Consider the following 20,300-nt stretch of genomic DNA (forward strand, 5'->3'; position numbering starts at 1 on the left):
CTGTGACTATCACTCGACTGGAGAGGGCAGACTCTGGTAAATACTGGTGTGGGGTGGACATAATTTTTGTTAACACACAATGATGTCATCCTTAAAGTTTTAGATGGTAAGCTTTTAACATTATAGAGATCATTTAGTTTATAAAGATGAAACTACCATTTTAACAATGGCTGATGATACAAACCCTGATAAATAATTACAGAAGTGTCTTTTCATACTTCTCCTCTCTCTCTCTCTCTCTCTCTCTAGGACAGCACCACAAACCTTTGCTACTTCAACCTCTCAGTCTCCTTCTCCAACCACAATCAGTTTTGTGAGAAACATTTCAATATCTGTCACCACCAATGCTACAGGTACACACACACAAACATACACATGCTGTATTCTGTAAATAACCATTCAACTAGTAAATTTCTCTGGACTGACGTTTCATCTCTTAGTTTCTGTTCACATTAGTATATCAGGTATGTGATGACCAAAACTCTGGTAAGAATGTTCTACTATTTTATTTTCCCAGTTTAAGAACATTCAGAACCCCAGAACTCATATGCACAACCTCCCACACATGCACTTACAAACAGACACATAATGTAATGTAAAACAACAGGCCTCAGATGTGGTTTTTGTCACCATGGTTACAGAGTAAAAACAAAACAAAACAAACAAACAAAAAAAACATGTAGAATATGTCAGTCATTCTTTCAACTGCCTCAGAGGACAACCTGCTATGGTTTTGTTCAGGAAGCTGTGTGAAGAAAGAGGTAGCAGGCCAGTGTATTGTGTGCATGGAGGTTGCACTGCAAGACTCATTAACACATTCAGTTTCATTCTGTTGTGGAACAGAAAAAAAAACACTGAAAACAGTGACTAAGGAAAAAAAGTAAAAGAAGACATGTGTTTCTTTTGACAGTTTGGCAGCTTCATCTCACTGTCTCACTGTGTGTTGTTGATGACGTCTGTGGTTTGGATGCTTATGTTTTTGTCCTTACATTACAAGGGTAAGACTGTCAGTAAAATCACACACATTTGCTTGGACATCTAGACTGCAGGCACATTTTTATAGATTTCTTATACCCTAAGTCTGTATGATCTTAATGACACATTCATTTATTACATTTTATTATGTAATGTGGTTTTCACATTTCTATACTTCATGTGTTTGTGTGAGCATTACTCTCTAGCCTTGACCCAAGAGACACAGTTTAGCTCTTCAGTTTGGTAATCCTGAGGTAACTTTCTTACACCCCATGTGTGGTCTAGACCTGTGTACTGTAAAGCTGATTTTAGACAATATATTTTGTTAAATTCACTGTATAAAATCAAAAAAATGAATGAAAACAGAATATCTGAATCTTTTTCATTGACCTGTTTTCTTTTATCCAGTATGTACCCACCCCCTTTTAGAGCCTTTGGTTGATGTCCTGGTGTCATTCAGGAAGAAGACAGGTGAGTGATGAGGGGATTAAAAATATCATGATATATGAAGAATGTTATTATGTCTTCATTTAGTTTATAAATAATTGGCTTTGAGAAATACTGATCCCCAAATGAAGTTTCTAACCCTAGTGTTTTAAAAAGTTCTCTGTTATCTGTCCACAGTTTGTTTGACTATAAGGGGGATCAATTTGGAAACCAGAACTCAGTGAGCCAGAATCAGACTCCAGAAGCTGACACTGAGCTAGATGATGAGAACATTCATACTGGTACCACAGGCTATGAGAAACAACTCTACAACTTCAGTCAACAGTGAACACATGAGAGTGGCGAGACAATGACACCCAAATCGAAGTTCAGTATAATCCCAGGTCATAAGCCTAAAAAAACTTACATAGACATATATGCACAAAAAAAAAAGAAAACAGATTACTTTCATAAAAGGTCAGGGCATCTTACATTTATTCATGCAAATCTAAAAATCTTCAAATAACCATGTTTAATTACATCGGTATGAGGTAAGGAAATACATTTTAAAATTTCTACAACCGAAACAGCAATATGGCAAATCCTCAAAATGAGATATTTGTGTTATTAAAATTAGATATTTGTGTTATTCCAAAGTCCTGACTGAAAAATGTGGAATTTTACATTTTGACCCAGATCCAGGCAATAAAATATGGTTGTCATACCTTCAGCCATTTCACCCAACAATCTCTCTCTCTCTCTCTCACACACACACAGGCACACAGACACATACATACGTTTCCTGTAGACTTTATTACGATGGCGATGGTCTCTGTATTGTTTTCTCAGTGTCTGCAAGAAGAATGAGAGTACAAATGAAAGTGTGCTGCAGCAGAATTTGAACACACATACAAACCACATACTGATGCATACATAAACACATACAAATCACACAATGATGCATACATAGACACACATACAAACATGGACACGCATACACACACTGGCAGTCATGCATTTAAATAGATCAATAATCCTCCTCACTAATACACTACATTCTAGCACATTTTTTCCTAAGTAACTTCATACTAATATAGCAACTGCCAGTCATTCTGTTTGTCAGTTCTAATGGTATAACTATATAGTTATAGTTATGGTTTATAAACATATAGTTATAATAATGGAGAAACTAATGGATTCTTACTCATGTGTACCGTCACTGCCAGTGATTGTACCTGTCATGCATAATTTATCAGCCACCATCTAACTCGTCTCTTAACAGCTCATGACTCATCACAGGACGGCTGCAGCACTGGGTATGGCCACTGGGGGGAGCCTATTCTGAACACATCGGGATGCTCATATGGTAGTGGCTTGATCATATGCAAATATTCTATATTGTCCTGTATGAATGTGACCAGTGTGTAAGTATATATAGATATGTATATGTGTATGAATGTGTGCATGTATGTCCAGTGACGGTTGTTGCTCTGTCTTGGTCTTAACCTACCCTACATAACGTGCAGTCGCACAGGTGGCTGCAGATTCTGATGAGAATATGCTGTGTGCACATTGGCTGCTGCTTCTCATCTGTTTGCGAGTCATTGCAAAAGCTGATATCTGTCTGTAAAGTATCCTTGAGTTGGAGATAGGTGCTAGGTAAATAATAATAATAATAATAATAATAATAATAAAAAATTAACAGCATCATTAGCATATTTGACTTATCTGTTCATTACCTTTTATTATGACAGACACAGTAGATTAATTCTCAGCTCCATGAGGATTCTGAGCTACACACTAGTAGAATCCATTCTGTAGAACTTTGTAATTCTGTCCAGATCCTACAGATAAAGTTCCTCCTTCTATAAACCAGGTGTGTAGTTCTGCACAGGTGGGTTGGCATCACTGCTGCAGGTCAGAGTCACTGAACTGTCCTCCACTATTTCATCAGTTACTTACACAAAACATTTAGTGTTACTGAATGAGACCCATGTCTATGGTCATTACTGGATTGGCATGTGTATTTTCCACTGTCTTCAGCATAATACAGTCTGGCATAGCCAGTGACTCCTAGGAATAGGCTAGGTGACAACCAAGAATATGTTGGTGACTACTGGAAAGACAGTTGACGGCACGGAAAGATGGCACACGGGACAAGAAGGGTTAGCAACCCAGCCTGTATCTTTAGTGAGAAAGGACCCCACCAAGTTACGGAAAGCCCTGAAGAGAGATACCCCCAGGAGATCCTGAGATTGGGGGGGGAATGAGATCTCTAATCGAACTGATAAATGGTTAACAACTCATGCAAACGGACTGGCCACGAGTGTAACATGCATTTGCGGAAAGCTGTGCAAGAACCAACATGGCCTCAGAATTCATCAGGCCAGAATGAAATGTTTGGTGCAGGAGACCAAGGTGCAACGCACAAGTCCTGAACCTGGTGAGACACAGGAAGAGCCCGGCCAGGAGTCACCCCACAGAGCCAAGTCCCTCCATGCTCCTGTGTCTCCTATTCCAAGCAGAGTAGTTCCACAGCAGCGGATAAAGTGGCCCCCAGCCAGTAACCAGAGTGTGTGGCTGCAGTTTAACAAGGACGTGTCCAACATCATTCAAGCTATGGCCAAAGGAGATGCAGACAGTCGACTTCAAATAATGACTACCATACAACAAGCCCACCACCTATAGCATGAATCGCAGGGCCAGAAAACTACATCAACTGTGCCAGGAGCTTCGAACCCTCAATAAACAGTACAAGAAATCTAATAAGAAGAAGCAGGCATTAGAAGTACTGCAAAATTTTCTGAGGAAGAAACTGATGACCATATGCAAAGCAGACTGGTATAGGAGGTGGGGAAGAGAGAGAGCCAGGAAGCAAGCCACTTTCATTGCCAATCCCTTTGAGAAGGTAAAAAATCTGCTTGGAGGCAAACACAGTGGCTACCTAGAGTATTCAAGAGAGGAAGTAAATTGTTTCCTCCTGAGCACCCTGAGAGATCTGTTGAGGGAGCCAGAGCTTGAGCCCAACAAAGCTCTCATCAGCCCTGCCCCCCAACAACAGAGTTCGAACTGAGGGAGCCGATCCTGAAGGAGGTGGAGGAAGTGATTAAGAGAGGTCACTCAGCATCCACTCCAGGCCCCAGCAGTGTACCCTACCTGGTCTATAAGTGTTGTCCTGAAATTCTCCGGCACTTATGGAGGATCTTGAAGATGATATGGCGAAGGGGGAGAGTGACTGACCAGTGGAGGTGTGCTGAGAGTTGGATCCCAAAAGAGGAGAACTCGAGAAACATCAACCCGTTTCATTCAATTTCATTATTTAGTGTGGAAGGGACTGCGTTTTTTAGTCTCACGAAGACTGACCAAGTTTCTCCTCAAGAACAACTTTATTGATACCTCAGTACACAAAGGTGGGATTCCTGGATGTTTGGAGCACACAGGGGTAGTTACACAGCTCATCAGAGAGGCTCAAGAGAGCAAAGGTGGCCTAGTTGTGTTGTGGTTGGACCTGACCAATGTTTATGGGTCCACACCACAAGCTGGTTGAGCTAGCACTTCACCGCCACCATGTTCCCAGTAAGATCAAGGATCTGATCCGAGATTACTACAATAATTTCAGGATGTGGGTCACTTCTGGGTCAGTAACATCAGACTGGCATCGTATTGGGAAAGGAATAATAATCTCTTTGCCCTTGCCATGAACATAAACTTTAGGTATAGTCCTGAAGGTAATTTGATTTAGCTTTTAATAAATAAATGACTTGCATCTGACCATGAGAGTTTGAGCAGGAGAGGGGAGATGTTCATATCCTGTTACAACAAACCTATAACTGCCTGCATCCAAACCTATAACTGCCTGCATCCTCACTGCTGACTGGCTGCAGGTGGAGTGGGTTTGTACTGGAGGATAAAGGATGTCCATTTTTGTACCAGATGAATGTTGGACTGTCAGACTGCAGGTGGTTGTACATATCAGAACAGTGGTGTGTCCCTCTATTACTGCTTGAGAGGTGTCTACATGGAGGTCCAAGTCAAAGAGATCATCAGATGTGTCAAAGCAGAGAAAACACCAGCAGTGCAGCTCTAGACCAGGACAGGAGCTGAAAAACCCTGATGTTGCAGTGGAATAAAACCTCTGATGGAGCTACATGAATATGTCACTATAAATCACTATGATACCATGAAGATTAAAGTGACATGATAGCTTGTGTTGTTAGCAGGATAATGTGGTGATTAAATGTACCTGTAAATTTCAGCTGTATTCCAGGAATACCCACCCATTTCTCTGTGCGTGTTTGGATTCTGTAGCAGTAATGGTGTTCATCCTCCTTCAACACATTAGTCAATCAGAGGGAGAAGTGTTACTAGACCCTTCCTGAATACTCAGGAAGATCAAGCAGAGAAACTGGTTCCACATACTTAACTGGGTCTATATACCAAAAGGCTTCTGTCACTGTAAGATGGTCTGGGTGTGTATAAGAGCCATTCTTAAACACAGTGGACCCTTTTAAAGCACATATTGTCTCTTTGCTGTATTTCATAGTCCATTTGTTTCCAGAAGCCCCTGTAAAATATGATCCATATAAGAGATCACAGGTTAACGTAACTTACTAACTTACTTCTTCTCTGTCCTTGCAGCCCTCTACTCCTAAAAGAACACTGACCTAAATGTGAGAAAAACCACGAACCACAAAGCACTCAGTGAGCACTGCAGTGGTGGAGAGGGGCATGTGGGGGGATTTGGCAACCAATGGAAATGGACTTCATTGAATGTGAACAATGCATTCAGTTATGAAAAGATGATGCATTAATGTAATTATGTTGAGGCATCATTGAGCAGTTTCTTTTTAAAAGGTGTGATTGGGTCCAGACTTACCGAGAGTGATGAACAGAGTGATGAGAGTAAGAGTTAGAGGAGGAGTTCTGTGTGACATCATTAAAAAACCCTGCGCAGACACACAATAGCACACAACACAGCTGAGTTCACCACATTTCTGCTTCTGTTTAACTGACTGGTGAACATTATTTTATATTTTAGTAACAATAATCTTGTCAGTCATGGATACAAAAATAGTATTTCATTTACCTGTTATCACATGTTTTAGCTCGGTGTAATTTTATTTTAGTTGTAGAGAAATATTTTTTAAACAATGTTACAAATGTTTTTCAGACATGCATGTACAAATACTAAATGAAAAAGATGCAGGTGTAAGGCCCGATTGTAAAAAAAATATATACATCATTTTTAAAAGTGATTCTTTAACATTTATAAAAACTTATAAATAGCTTTGATGACATTTATTTGATATATATATCTAAATAAAATGATCAATATATTGGGTTGTATTACCATTTACTGTAAGTGTTATGCGCGAGTTCCATCTGTGTCATGTGTGTTTAATGTTAATAAACATCCGGCCCTGCGCCCTGTGGAACTCGGGCCAGCTACATTACAGCATGTGTATGTATGCCACGCAGAGGAGGTTTTTTGGATTGTACTGTACATGGACATCACTGGACCAAATTCTTATTTTTGTCCTTATTTTTTACTTCTCTAGTAACACGTTTATCAGCTTTGGATGTTTCTACAGTTCATGTATGAACTGTCTACAAGATTCCAAGAGCAAGCCTGTCACGTAATGAATAAACCGGCAATATTACTGCAAAACTGAGTTGAGTCTGACTCGCGTCTCCTCCACATGCGTCACAGGCTTCTCGCTACCAATTCCAAAACTTCCCGCTAATCGGGGTTGGAGTGTAACTTAAATAGGACTAACTCCAAAGCTTTACACCACACACATCAGATCATGCTTCAAAGCCTGTAAAAGCATCAAAACATGCTTAAAGGATTGTAGCCATTATGATGTTACAATTATGAACTGGATTACAAAAACAACTTTGAGGTATATTGAATGTATATTTTCAGTAAAGATCAAGTTATTTCCTTTGTCTGTAAAGGTAATTTGATTTATTGTGTGTACCTCACTGGTAGCGTGTTGTACTCAGGAGAGCTGGAATAAGAATCCAAGGCTGTGTACATGTCATCAGGAAGACACAATTTTGAGGCAAGACAGACCATGTTAGTATCAGTACCTTGGACAGCAGCCTCACTCCTGCGCTAAGCTTTTCTGCATCACACATACCATTTAATACACTGCCATCTAGAGGAAGAGATTTGTAATTACAGGCACATGATCAGGATCAACAGACTCTTTCCTGATTTGTAAGATTCACATGGTTCATCTAAAAGAAACATATACAAATTATACAGCAAATTACAAAGTATTCTGGAAATTGGTAACAATGCAGGAATAGTGTCTTTCACGTAAATTATAATTAATGTAGCTTCTTCACTGATATATTAGATTGAAGACAAGGTAGAAGTACATCAGTTATAAACGAAAGCAAACAATCAGCACTTACACAGGTAAAATTTTAAAGCAACATAAGGCATCTCTTAATTTTAATTAAGACAAATGGTATAAATGATATGTGCATGTGCAACAAGTACTGGAAAAAAAAATGTTTAAGAATGCCAGAATTCCCGCTGGGGTCACGATCTCCCTGCTTACCGATCTCATGTCTTTGTTTTTGTAGCTTCAGAGATGCTTCGAGTTTTATACAGACTGTGTTACTGACGATTCATGTTCAGTAATGTCCCTGTGGGGTGGAGAAGCGCTGTAAAAATATTTGGAGAAGTAAAAGCTGAGTTCGTTGTATTCACTTCTTTCTACTGTGTCCATTTCTTTTTTCATTAAATATCAAGTTTATTAGGCGAACCCTGGTGAAGCTCAGTTGGTGACAGCGGTGTTTATTCACTTTCTTTGGGACAAATGAACGAAAGTGTGCGGGTTGAGAGTAGTTTAGCTTACTCGGTATAGTTAACTTGGCTCCAATGGGAAAGGAAACCAATGCGCCATCACATGTGGAAAAGAAGAGATCAGATTGTTCTCTGTAGTCCAACTTTAGTGGCAGGTACAGCGAGTGCGACCTCATGGACTCTGCTTTATATTTCTGGAAGGCGATAAAAACGCAGTATTTTACTATTCACCAAGTTTCATTATAGTAAAAACGTAATTCAGTGTGAGTGTGGTGATTAATAAATTTATGAACAAGATCAATGTGATTGTCACGGTTGGCCGGTCATACGCCAGAGAGAACTCACCTATTTTAGATAGGGGCCGTCCTACACCCCTACCTCGTTCTCATCAATTACACATAGTGTCTTCGCTATTAAACCTACAGCTCTACGGCTACCTGCTGACGTTGGGTACTGCAAGTAAAATACGGTTTGGCGGCTCTCTGCTCCGCTCTCGACTGCAGCCGACTACTCTGGTTGGCCACCAAGTCGAGACGCATGTTACCTCTAACAAAAATGTTGAATTGCGTGGAGTCCCAAGGAGGTTCGGACCGGCTCCAATAACTGAACTCATGTTACGCTCCCAACAGGAACAAGGCAAAAGGTAGAATGCAAAATGCAGGAGGCGGTTTATTTCATGAGGAAACACGAAAGGTAAAACAAACAGAGAATAAGGGTTGCTAAGGGTAATCTAACACAGCTGAAGTACACAAAAAAAAGAAAAGGAAAAAAAAAAGCAATGACGACGACAGTAAAACAAGAATAAGGCAAACCTGACAGAAAGACGTCCCTTACCACAATTACCAACACTTAGAAGGCAAACCTAACAAAGACGTCCCTTACCACAATTACCAACACGTAGAAGGCAAACCTAACAGAAAGACGTCCCTTACCACAATTACCAACACGTAGAAGGCAAACCTAACAGAAAGACGTCCCTTACCACAATTACCAACGCGTAGAAGACAAACCCACAGGGCTTAAATAACCAAGACAATCAGACACTAAACAGATAGCGGTGAACATGGGAACAGCGGAAAGTAAAACAAGGAGTGGAATAAGGGAACAGACGGGGGCGGAGAAAACGAAACTAAGGCATGGAACCAGGCAGCGCAGGAAGACCGGGAAACGGTGACATCAGGGACGTGAGGAGGGTGGCCATTCGTGACAAACAAACGCTGCATAACCGCTGATGTATATTGTCACAGGACGTTTGAATCGTGATTATGATTTGTTCTTCCAAGCTCCCGAAAAACTGGATATTTGGATATAGTTCTTCATCTATACTTTCATGCTATACTTTCTCATCAGAAAACGTTTCAGTTTTATTTTATTTAAAATTTATTTTAAGCTTATTTCTGTGAGGGTAGCGACGTCACAGAGGAAGCGGGAGGCAAGGTCGAGCTAAAGAGCTCTTTATTCTCCATGGTCACATGAAAACACTCACAAAATGGACAAAAACAAGTATACTTAATATAAGGACCTTGGAGAAGCGATGCACGGGATGAGTCTCCCGTCTAGTGCAGCGCCTTCTCCAAGAAAAATATGAAATGCGAATTAAAATCTCCAAGTGGTCCATTGTCGTCTCTGCTGTTGTATTATGGATATTGTATTGTGTAACATTTAATTTTGCTTTTAGTGTTAATTCCGTCAAATATATTATACAAACCCATCTAAGTGTTATTGTTTTCCTCAGTGTTCAGAAATTGTGCAAGGCGAATCCAAATCGTCAAAAGTGCTCTCATAGCACGTCTAGCCGACGTCGGCACGATGTGTACGGTTTGCTTCTGGGAAACGTAATACAGAGTTCGTTTGCTAATTGGGAAGACCTCTTATCAACGTCGTTTTTTGGATCAAGTGACATGTCCAGCCAACCTTATACCAATACTCTTCCCACACTCTGAGCACTGATACGGCTTCTCTCTGTACGAATGCGATGGTGTCGCTGGAGATCATCCCGTCTACTAAAACTCTTTCCACACTCTTCTTTTCCGAGACTTTCTGCGATTGTCTGTGAGGTGTGTTGGTGTGGACAGTAACAGCAAACGTTTGTGGCGTATTGAAGATTTTTTTAGGAGCCAAATTCTCATGTTTAATTTCTCCTGATTTCAGCAATCTGACATAATCCTCATGATGGCACGCACACACACACACACACACACACACACACACACACACACACACACACACACACACAGACTGTGCAGTGATCAATAAACAGAAAGGTTTTCTCCATGAATGTGCAGCCATGGCACTTGCTGCATGTGAAGATTGAGGCTCTCAGTGGCCTGAACTACAGGAATAACACTGTACTGTTTCATGACATGTCATGTGTGTGTGTGTGTGTGTGTGTGTGTGTGTGTGTGCGCACATTTGTGGAAAAAGGAGAGAACAGTGCAGTAAAACAGAATGCACTAAAATTAATACACAACAGACAGTTCCCAAGTTTAAAACCTCAAAGCTGTTTCTTCTGAGTTTATTTTTCTCTGTTAGATAAAGATAAAGAAACCAGGAACAAGAAAATAATGTGATGACAAAGAAAGACTTACAAAGGCCTAACAAGAAATTGGTGTGGAACATCACTGCTCCCTCTGTACAGAATACTCAACCAATGATGAACACCCTGTGTTAGCCAGACTATGCTTTGAAACACCAGCCACTCTTAGTCCAGCTACTATATATTTACACACACACACACACACACACACACACACACACACACAGACATTATATATTATATATATATATATATATATATATATATATATATATATATATATATAGATAGATAGATAGATAGATAGATAGATAGATAGATAGATAGATAGATAGATAGATAGATAGATAGATAGATAGATAGAGCGAGAGAGAGAGAGAGAGAGAGAGAGAGAGAGAGAGAGAGAGAGAGAGAGAGGCCTCTGATAGAATATTTTCACTGATTCTAGCCTTGAGCTCTTCTGAAATGAGATTGATGGTTTTATTCCAGTTGGAGCCACACCTCCCAGCATTTGTGTCTCTGCCACAAGTGCCCCAGTCACCACTGGGACAACCTTTTTGATAACACACACAGATTTGAAGCTGTTCAGATTATATGTCTTGCATATGTTTCTATACATGGTCTCTGCCACTTGGTCAGGTCTCTTAATATTTGCTTTCCCTGCAGGCATCTTGTGTTAGTGTTACTCTCAGAGACTCCTTTGTACAGTCTGCATCTTGTGTGGTGTAAGGCACCCCTGTTACAATTAACATAATGCTTAGTTCTTGTATTTTTACTACCATGATCAGTGACACAGTACTGTCTTTCAGTCCTACCTTTTCCAGACATTGGTAAGATTGTCTTGTCAGCCACTTCTGCTACCTGTCAGTGTTGAATTCCATGTAGGTAATCCTGCCATGACACCTCCACTATTTTCACGGTAACTATGTCCCCCTTCTGACTGGGACATGCCCTCATCAGCCCATCCTTGGGGTCCTGTGTTTGGATGTAGTCTTGGATATTTCGTGTCACATCCTGAACAGTGGTGTTGAGCCTTCTGTCTGGTGTACAGTCTTTGGTTGTTATATCTTGGGTGATGATGAAGAAGATTTTGGTGAGTGGTTTGGTAGACTATAGAGTCTACTCCCCCTTCACTTTCAAGTTCCTTGTCTAGTTAGATTGCCCTACAGTGATATGACCACTGGTGCTAAGAGGCCTGGGTCAAGTCAACTATTCCATTACAGTGCTATAACATTTCATGGGAAATAATCTGTAATAATTATATTACACTGAGTGTGGTTTGCCATTTACTATCAATGTGTTTCATCACCTTTAAGTTTTGAGATTTAGAATTTATATTAGAAATGAAGAGTTCTACTGGAATTCAACACATAGTGCTTGTATGATCCAACATTATTTTCCAAACCCTTTGTGAACTTTTGAGCAAAATAGTGAGGCATGAGTGAAAGGTAACTAATAGGCAAAACAGGAATTAACTGAGGGGAACATGTTACATAAAGCAAAAAGATTTCAAAAGGGAAAAAGGATTAAGTAGTCCTTGTGGCTTGCTAGATTTTTAATTAGAATAGAGAATAGTCAGTGTGAAACATTGACTGGAGCTGCCTGTGCGCACAAGCATTTTAAAGCTCATTTTTGAACGATTTGTACTTGTTCATTTTAACACTATGCGTCTGAAATTGTACACATAGCACAATGATCATTCAGGATTCAAAGTGAAGTAGACAATTGGGAGAAGACATCCATTCACATCCAGGCGTATTTGTCCATCATTTACTTCCATTTGAGCTCATCTAATACAGAAGAACATGTCAAAAAAAACATAACATGCCTTTGATTTTTTTGGGTGTATAATGTGTCTATTGATGCTGGAGATTCAGTTTCACTCATACTCTACATTTCCTGATTCACCAGGGTCTTGCGTAATAAACTGAAGTTTTGAGCACATACATGAAATGACTAAATAGCTACATAATGTTTTACAGTAGGTGTCCTAGACTTCTCCTTAGTGTCCGAAAACCTCTCTAAATGCACACAAAGTCATCAATCACTATATATCAAGACTGCATGTTTCTTTTTGCTAAAACATCACAGTAAGTTACTTTAGTAAGTTCCACAACAATATGAGCTACATAGCTTCATTGTTGGCATCATTAGGGGAACATACTGTAGCTAATACTGTAAATGCTGGGGAAAATACTGTAAATGCTGTAATACTGTAAAGCAATAGTATACTTTCTCATTTATACTTACAATTTGTAGCAGGATTACGATTTTTCCAGCAGTGAATGGAAACATCCAGTGATTTGCTATGCACACATCGAAGTTAGTCCATGCTAGCAGCACCCAAACAACTCCACATAAACTTCAGCTAAAATAAGCATCTTCCTTTCGATGATGTCCAAAACTATTGGCGATCAAATTATTCTTATGGTTGTACGAGTTTCGCCAAACAGCTTCAAACCCATGCGCTATGCTATCTGCTAACAACACTGAAGCACTGACAGTACACAGTGCGCAGACCTTTAAACGTTAAACGGATGACTAAATAAGGCAAGAGAGGGGTCTTCGTTTTCGTCAAAGCGTCCTCTATTTGATAAAACAACTGCCAATCACAACGCTTGCCCTAGAAACATTTGTGAAGTACATGTTAGTCATGCCTTCTCCTTCCCCCTTCACCCATAGGAGAGAATTGCTGTCACTCCAAGACAATGGCGCTGCAATGGGCCAATAGAAATCAATATAAAATAGAAAAAGGGGGGGGGTTATTGATCTATTCAGGAACACTTTTACGTCAGTAACGTGCAGTTAGAGATAAACAAAGGCTGCGTAGTTTGGGTTTGCCTACGAAGGAACTGAACGCGTGTTTTTACGCAAAGAAGTGAGCACGGAATTAAAGAACTTTATTAACACTCTGTATACCATTTAACCATCTAAACATCTCACACAGTTGTTTTGATGGTAATTTAACTTTCTATGACAAAAGAACTTATCTTAAAGCGGAATAATGTTTTAAAAGGCCACATTGTGGAAATTTACCCGAGCGTGGGATTTGTGGCGATCTGATGCATGTAGACGGCTGCAAATCGGTAAGCAGGTACTTGTATTAGTCCTAAGAAATGTTATGTTGATCAATGTACTGTACTTTAAGAATATTCGATGTTATCAATAATTTATTTGAGTATGCCAGTTTGGGCTTGCTAGGGAGCGTTAGCGCATAAGGGGCTTAAATAAAGAGAGTGAAACAATATATGTAATATGTGTGATGATCAGTAAGTGGGTGATTGGAAACGTGATTGGGTGCTACGATTGGTTGAAGAACAGGTGAGTGACGGACTGGAGGTGTCTGATTGGCTGGGTGACAAAGAGTGTGTGTGTGTGTGTGTGTGTGTGTGTGTGTGTGTGTGTGTGTGTGTGTGTGTGTGTGTGTGTGTGTGTGCGCGTGTGTGCGTCTGTATGTGTGCGTGTGTGTGTGTGCGCGTGCGTGTGTGTGTGTGTGTGTGTGTGTGTGTGTGTGTGTGTGTGTGTGTGTGTGTGTGTGTGTGTGCGCGTGTGTGTGTGTGTTTGGCTGGCTGGGTGTCAATATTCTTCATCTTTTGGGTGGGATGAGAATAGACCTCCTAGAACAGACTTGAACAACAAGCTCTCACTACATACAGTTTGGCCACTTCAGTCTTCTACACTGCTTAGGACATAACAAAACTGTTATTAATACAATGTGTACTTGATTTATAACTGTGTAAATACATTTGTATGTAATACTGAGATGAGGTGTTAAAATAGTTGAAGTTGTTTTTATTTTGTTAAAGTTGGTAGAATTATTTTGTGTTTTTATTCTTATCTCATCTGCTTTCACCTTTTTCATTTACAGTCTGGACAAGGATTCCTCTAAATCCTTTTGTGATTCGATCCAGAATAAATAGCCCTCAAGGAATAAAACTGAATTGAAATGAGATGACAAGAGCCAAACCTCCTCAGTAATACAGTTGTGTCATCAGATCAGTCTGACTGATATTTGAAACAGTTTAAACAGAAGCAGAAATGTGATGCACTCAGCTGTGTTGTGTGCTGTTGTGTGTCTGTGCAGGTTTGTTTAATGATGTCACTCAGAACTCCTCTTCTAACTCTCACTCTCATCACTCTGTTCATGTCTCTGGGTAAGACTGCAGTCTTCATCAAAATTGTATTTTTCTTTGTAAAATTTCCAAAACTGTTGAAACCCGCACAAATTCTGATAACAGAAAATTCTGATATCTAGTATAACGATTTTCTGACACAGTGTTCCCATTTAATGAAGTTAATTTACATTGGTTACCAAAGCCCCCACATCCCCCTCACCACTGCTACAGAGCTTGCTGAGTGCTTTGCGGTTTTTCTCAAGTTTAGGGCAGTCTTAGATTAAGAGCACACTGTGGTAAGATTAAAATTCACAACCCCACTATAACTACAAAGTGGAGATATATTTTTGTTTGTTTTTCTCTTTACTCAACCTCATATATTATGTGACTGAGCGTTAAGTTGTTCAGAGTCACTAGTGTCCACTTCTCCCCAAGCTCCTCCCCCACCCTGCTACAAGCTCTTTTCACTTTGTGGTTTAGCTCAGAATCAGCTCAGAGTTCTGCAGTAGCTGCTGGAGTTAGAGATGAGAGAAGTGAAGCTGTAAGATAACTCCCACTCTCTTATGGGGCCCAGACTCCTCTAATGAGCTCTTTCATGCATCATATGTTTCAGGGATTTTTGGAACAGAATGGAGTGTGAAGTACAAACAAACTGAAATATGTGCTTTAAAGGGGTCCACAGTGTTTATCAATGGCACTTACACAAAGCCAGCAAAGTTTAATGTGAAAGAGGAATTTTGGGTCACAGAGAATTTCAATGGACATGAGGACAAGCCTGTATATTGCAGACCCACTAATGCCTCAGGCAGAGTCCAGTGTTATGTAGATAAACAGCAACACTTCTCCCTCAAACTGATTAATATAACGAAGGAGGATGAACATGACTATCGCTTCAGAATCAAAACAAATGTAGCCAATGAAAAATGGCTGGGAGATCCTGTTAAGATCAGTGTCACAGGTGGGTTAAATCTTTAAGTCCCAGTTTTCTAACTGTGATGTCCCTTTACCCAGATAAATTTGAGTCTTGAAGTTCATTAATGCCTATTTTTAACTATGATGTGCATTCTCACTTCATGTAAAGGCGTTTGAGTTTAATTAAGTTGATTATTGAGAGTTGTTAAACTGATTAAGGGGTACTCTGATATACTAGTACTACACAATTTGTTTCTCTTATTTTTTAACAAATTCAAGACAGTTTCATGACAGCAGAATAATTTTCTTAATTGCTTGAAGTTTTTCTGGATGATTCTAAAGTCTAATTGTGATGGATTTCCATTCGTTTGGTTTGATGATTTTCTCATTGTCTTAGAGCTCCTTATGAACACTCTTCTTGAAGCAATAGAGAGAGAAGCAGCAGTTCTGACGTGTACAACCACCTGCAGTCTGACTGACAGTCCAACATTCATCTGGTACAAAAATGGACGTCATTTATCCTCCAATACAAACCCAGTCCACCTGCGGCCAGTCAGCAGTGAGGATGCAGGCAGTTATAGGTGTGCTGTAAGAGGATATGAACATCTCCCCTCTCCTGCTCAAACTCTCACAGTCAGAGGTGAGTTTACAATGTTGGTTTCATTATATGATTATCTGATTATTGCTAAGTTCATTTCATTGCCAATTTCAGCTCATTTCTCAGTTAAAATGTAAAAAATACAATGAGGTAGTAGTCTTATTAGAATTATATATATATATATATTATTTACTTTGAGTACATGAGGCATTTCATTACTATAAAATGCATTATCCTCATGGTGTTATTGTCTGATTTAAGGTGAAGACATTAGTAATGGTGGGACAACTATACAACATCTCCAAAATCAGCTCTTAGAACAGTAGAGAATACAAGTCCATTAATGAACCTGGATATAAACACTACGCAGCTGTAACTCTACATGTCTTTGCACCACTGATTGATGCAGATTATGCCTGTAGTCTGTAGTCTGTAGCCTGTAGTTGGTGTCCATCAGTCCCTCTGGTGAAATAGTGGAGGACAGTTCAGTGACTCTGACCTGCAGCAGTGATGCCAACCCACCTGTGCAGAACTATAACTGGTTTAAAGAAGGAAGAACCTCACCTGTAGGATCTAGACAGACTTACAACATCACCATCAGCTCTAATAGCAGCGGCTGGTACTACCGTGTAGCTCAGAATGAACATGGGATGCTGAAATCAGCTTCAATAGATGTCACTTTAAAGGGTGAGACAGACAGACAGTTATGTTTCATTTTTCATTCATCAGTTCATTTACTTATTCCTTTGCTAATCAAATTACAAAAGCCCTATATTGTGTTTATGAACAATAGTGTGTGTATGTCTGTTTCTCTCAGCAGGTCACTTCTACATTTTGCCTGTAACTGTTGGAGTCAGCCTCTGTGGGATTGTACTTCCTCTCTCAATAGTTTTATTTGTGAAGAGAAAAAGTTTAAGAAGGTAAAGTGAAAGATGTTAATATAAATTACATGAATAAACGATAACTTTATAGTACCTTATTTCAGTTCCTTTCCAAAAGCACTTTATTAATATGAAAAATCTTTAAAATATGACTAATATCATAAATACAATTATATGAATAATAATGTTTATTCTCTGTTTTCTGTTTGGATGAACACTGACATTTGGGGATTTTTGAGCTCAGAGGCAAGAGGCAAAAGAGAAATACAGATGAATCTGATTATGGGGTGAGCTATCACAGAAATCCAGATATATTTGTCAATAAGGAGTCTTAACCCTGCTAAAGAGTTCATAGAATTCATGTCATGACAAATCAGAGCCTTGTAATGACAGTGTGAGTCTTAGTTCTGTATCTTTAGCATTTCTTTATGTCAGAGTGAGAGCTCCATCTGAGATGCAGACTGTCAACAACAAAATAACATTAGTGGAAAAACTCCAGTGGAACCTTAACTATTAAGCTATTCAGTGTTTCTCATTAAACTGCACATCATTAACTCTGTGCTTCACAGAACGCCGGCCTCAAGCCCTGTCCTACCTGTGAGAATACTGTAGTGAGTTCATCATATCAGTTACATCACAGTTATAGAACGCTGTTAGAACTCTAGAATCTTGATAGCACTCTAGAATCTTTTTTGAGATGGGATGTGTAAAGCTCTTGTCATTTTTACTGAATTCTGGATGAATACTACGATACACAGCTTTCTTACATTACCATGACTATGTAGAATCCAGAGGAATATATTATTAAGTTTAGATATGGCAAAATATACAGGGTTTTTTTGGCTTTTCTTTCAGTTTGTTAAGCAATATGAAGATGTGTGTGTGTGTGTGTGTGTGTGTGTGTGTGTGTATTTTGTTATTCCAAATGTCCTTGTGATCTGATATTCTTTCCTGTGTTTCCTTTTATAGGCCTTAAGGATACATCACTAAGAGAATCATCACTGAGAAATCAAACTTGCAGCTATATTCCAATGCAGTCAGAAGAGTGAGAGATATAGAGGGGAAGAGAGATGCATGATCACATGTAGAGTACACAAGTATTGTTTCCTTCAAAAGAAAAGCTTTTCAGTGTTTTACATTAATAATTAATGCAAAAAATGTTGCAGCCTTTCATTTTTTTTGGAATGTTGGAAAATAACCTTGTTCCTATTTTGACAATCTAAATAATTAATACATCTAAATAAAAATCTAAATAATTTATTTGTTCATTCAATTTTTACCTAGTCCATTAATTTTAATCTAGTTAAAATACTTGAATGCAGTTTCCTCAAAAGCATCATGATGTTTATATTTTGTTCAAGACGTGTACTCAGGGATTCTCACTCTAGCAATCTGGACTACAATGAAAATAGAACAAAATAATGTAAGGTGATCTTGAATTCAGGTGATGATGCATGCCAACGGCCTGCTGGGTGAGCAACCATACTCTCATGATGGGCCCGTGTGCAGAACAGTTAGCTCGTGGAACAGGTAAACAAGAAAAGTAAATAACCAAAAGGCAGGGAGTCGAACCCCAGCCATTTTGTTGCGAGGTGAACGAGCTCCTGCTAGACTGCAGCGGCCATAAAACAACCTGTGCGTATATCGCTCTTCACAGGAATGGAGGACTAGAGGGAAAGAAAAACTAAACACCACACCGAGCTTTGGAAAATGGAGAACCAAGCACACCATGGGAAGGATGGCAGCCCCAATGCCCTGGGGAAAACCAAACTAAAACTTCCTAAACAAAACCAGAGAACAAGGAGTTGTAATGGCTAAGGGGAGCTTTGGAAGAGAGACAGATTTGAGAAGGAAAACTGGAGAAGGGACAGAACATGTAAAAACACAAACACCCTCACAACAGAAGCGCTTACAGACCTCAATACTTAAAGTTACTAGCTAGGCACTTGGCTCAGAACTTTGGCAAAGACCCAGCACTGAGTGACTGGCTCACTGGGCTTATATAGACCTAGCCCAGCTGTTGGGCGTTTAGCCTGATTAGTGGTGTGCCTGACTCGAGACCTCCCACTGGTGGTCAGAGGGGACCTCGGCCTGGCACCAATCCTTACAAATAAGGTTACGAAACAACAAAAACTCCATCATGTAGGGATTAGATCCACACGACCAGCACCTATAAGACTGACACCTCTAAGTCAGGTACAAAAACCAATTACTCTAATCTCCTTATCATGGACTTATTAGCTAATAGCTGATGGCTTATTGAAAGACACTCTGACCTGCTAGTTACATTAAAAACAGGAGCATTTCCAGCAATGGAGAAAGAGTCTGGCTTGCATATTTACCCTTGTAAAAAACACAAACATGCAAAAAAAAAAAACAGGGTTCCATTGGCTCAGGTCGTGCAACAATAGAACAAAATACAAGGGTCTTGTGTGGAGCATCCATTAGTTCTGTTGGAGTTAATGGGCTGCGCATCTCCTGCCCACAAAACCTTCCCTCAGTGTGTTACATGTGTCAGCGACTGTGGAATACGCTTTCACCATCCATTTGTGTTCATTTCCAATTTACATTTTAATCTTCTGGGTTGTGACATAATGTCTAAATTAAGCATGATAATCATGGGTCATAATATAATGACCTCTCTGGTTAATGATCTTTCTATTTGTGATTCTACTTACACCTGCAGTCAGTTCTGCCTTCTCTGTGAGTTGAATACCAAGATCAAGTGGGTACAGGGTCTAGCTGGCACCTACACCCCCCATGTCATGTAGGCAACACCTGCTCTTGTCTGAAAAGGAGGACAGTGTCAACATCATGGACTTTCTGCTGTCAGAGGAGTTCTGACACCTTTTGTGCCCCATTATAACACTCTAATCAATCCAGTTTGCAAACCAGATTGGAGGAGGTGGCATTTCACACAAGATTTGAGAAAGGTCAGTGATCTTGTCATCCCTCGCTTGTACTGGACGTCTCTTCTATAATAAATATAATTACAAACACACACACACACACACACACACACACACACACACACACC

The 20,300-nt window shown here is 39.7% G+C and overlaps 1 protein-coding gene and 2 long non-coding RNA genes across 9 annotated transcripts; 2 read left to right on the forward strand and 1 right to left on the reverse strand.

Annotated features, from left to right (window-relative positions):
- Window positions 1-487: 487 nt before the first annotated feature.
- On the reverse strand, window positions 488-13,279 carry LOC118242636 (uncharacterized). Of its 6 annotated transcripts, none has more exons than XR_014118121.1 (8): window positions 9,132-9,257; window positions 8,567-9,083; window positions 8,274-8,415; window positions 7,383-8,079; window positions 6,278-6,347; window positions 5,821-5,965; window positions 5,645-5,729; window positions 488-2,253 (listed from the first exon to the last, which is right to left on the reverse strand). It is a non-coding gene; the product is annotated as an uncharacterized LOC118242636 (long non-coding RNA). The 6 variants fall into 6 exon arrangements; XR_014118120.1 differs by having other exon boundaries at window positions 7,383-7,431; window positions 7,974-8,079; window positions 8,567-9,257; XR_014118122.1 differs by having other exon boundaries at window positions 7,383-7,562; window positions 7,974-8,079; window positions 8,567-9,257.
- Window positions 13,280-14,853: 1,574 nt separating this feature from the next.
- LOC145652094 (uncharacterized) lies at window positions 14,854-16,708 on the forward strand. Its single transcript, XM_081701556.1, has 4 exons — window positions 14,854-14,911; window positions 15,486-15,830; window positions 16,182-16,424; window positions 16,644-16,708. The coding sequence occupies exons 1-4, from the start codon at window positions 14,854-14,856 to the stop codon at window positions 16,706-16,708; spliced, it is 711 nt and encodes a 236-aa protein (XP_081557682.1).
- A 128-nt stretch (window positions 16,709-16,836) lies between these two features.
- Window positions 16,837-17,901, forward strand: LOC118242642 (uncharacterized). Of its 2 annotated transcripts, none has more exons than XR_004776979.2 (3): window positions 16,837-17,069; window positions 17,200-17,302; window positions 17,508-17,901. It is a non-coding gene; the product is annotated as an uncharacterized LOC118242642 (long non-coding RNA). The 2 variants fall into 2 exon arrangements; XR_014118124.1 differs by having other exon boundaries at window positions 17,203-17,302.
- The last annotated feature ends 2,399 nt before the right edge of the window (window positions 17,902-20,300 follow it).

Source organism: Electrophorus electricus, chromosome 18, assembly GCF_041902795.1.
Source record: "Electrophorus electricus isolate QZ-2024a chromosome 18, ASM4190279v1, whole genome shotgun sequence".
Classification (NCBI taxonomy): Eukaryota; Metazoa; Chordata; class Actinopteri; order Gymnotiformes; family Gymnotidae; genus Electrophorus; species Electrophorus electricus.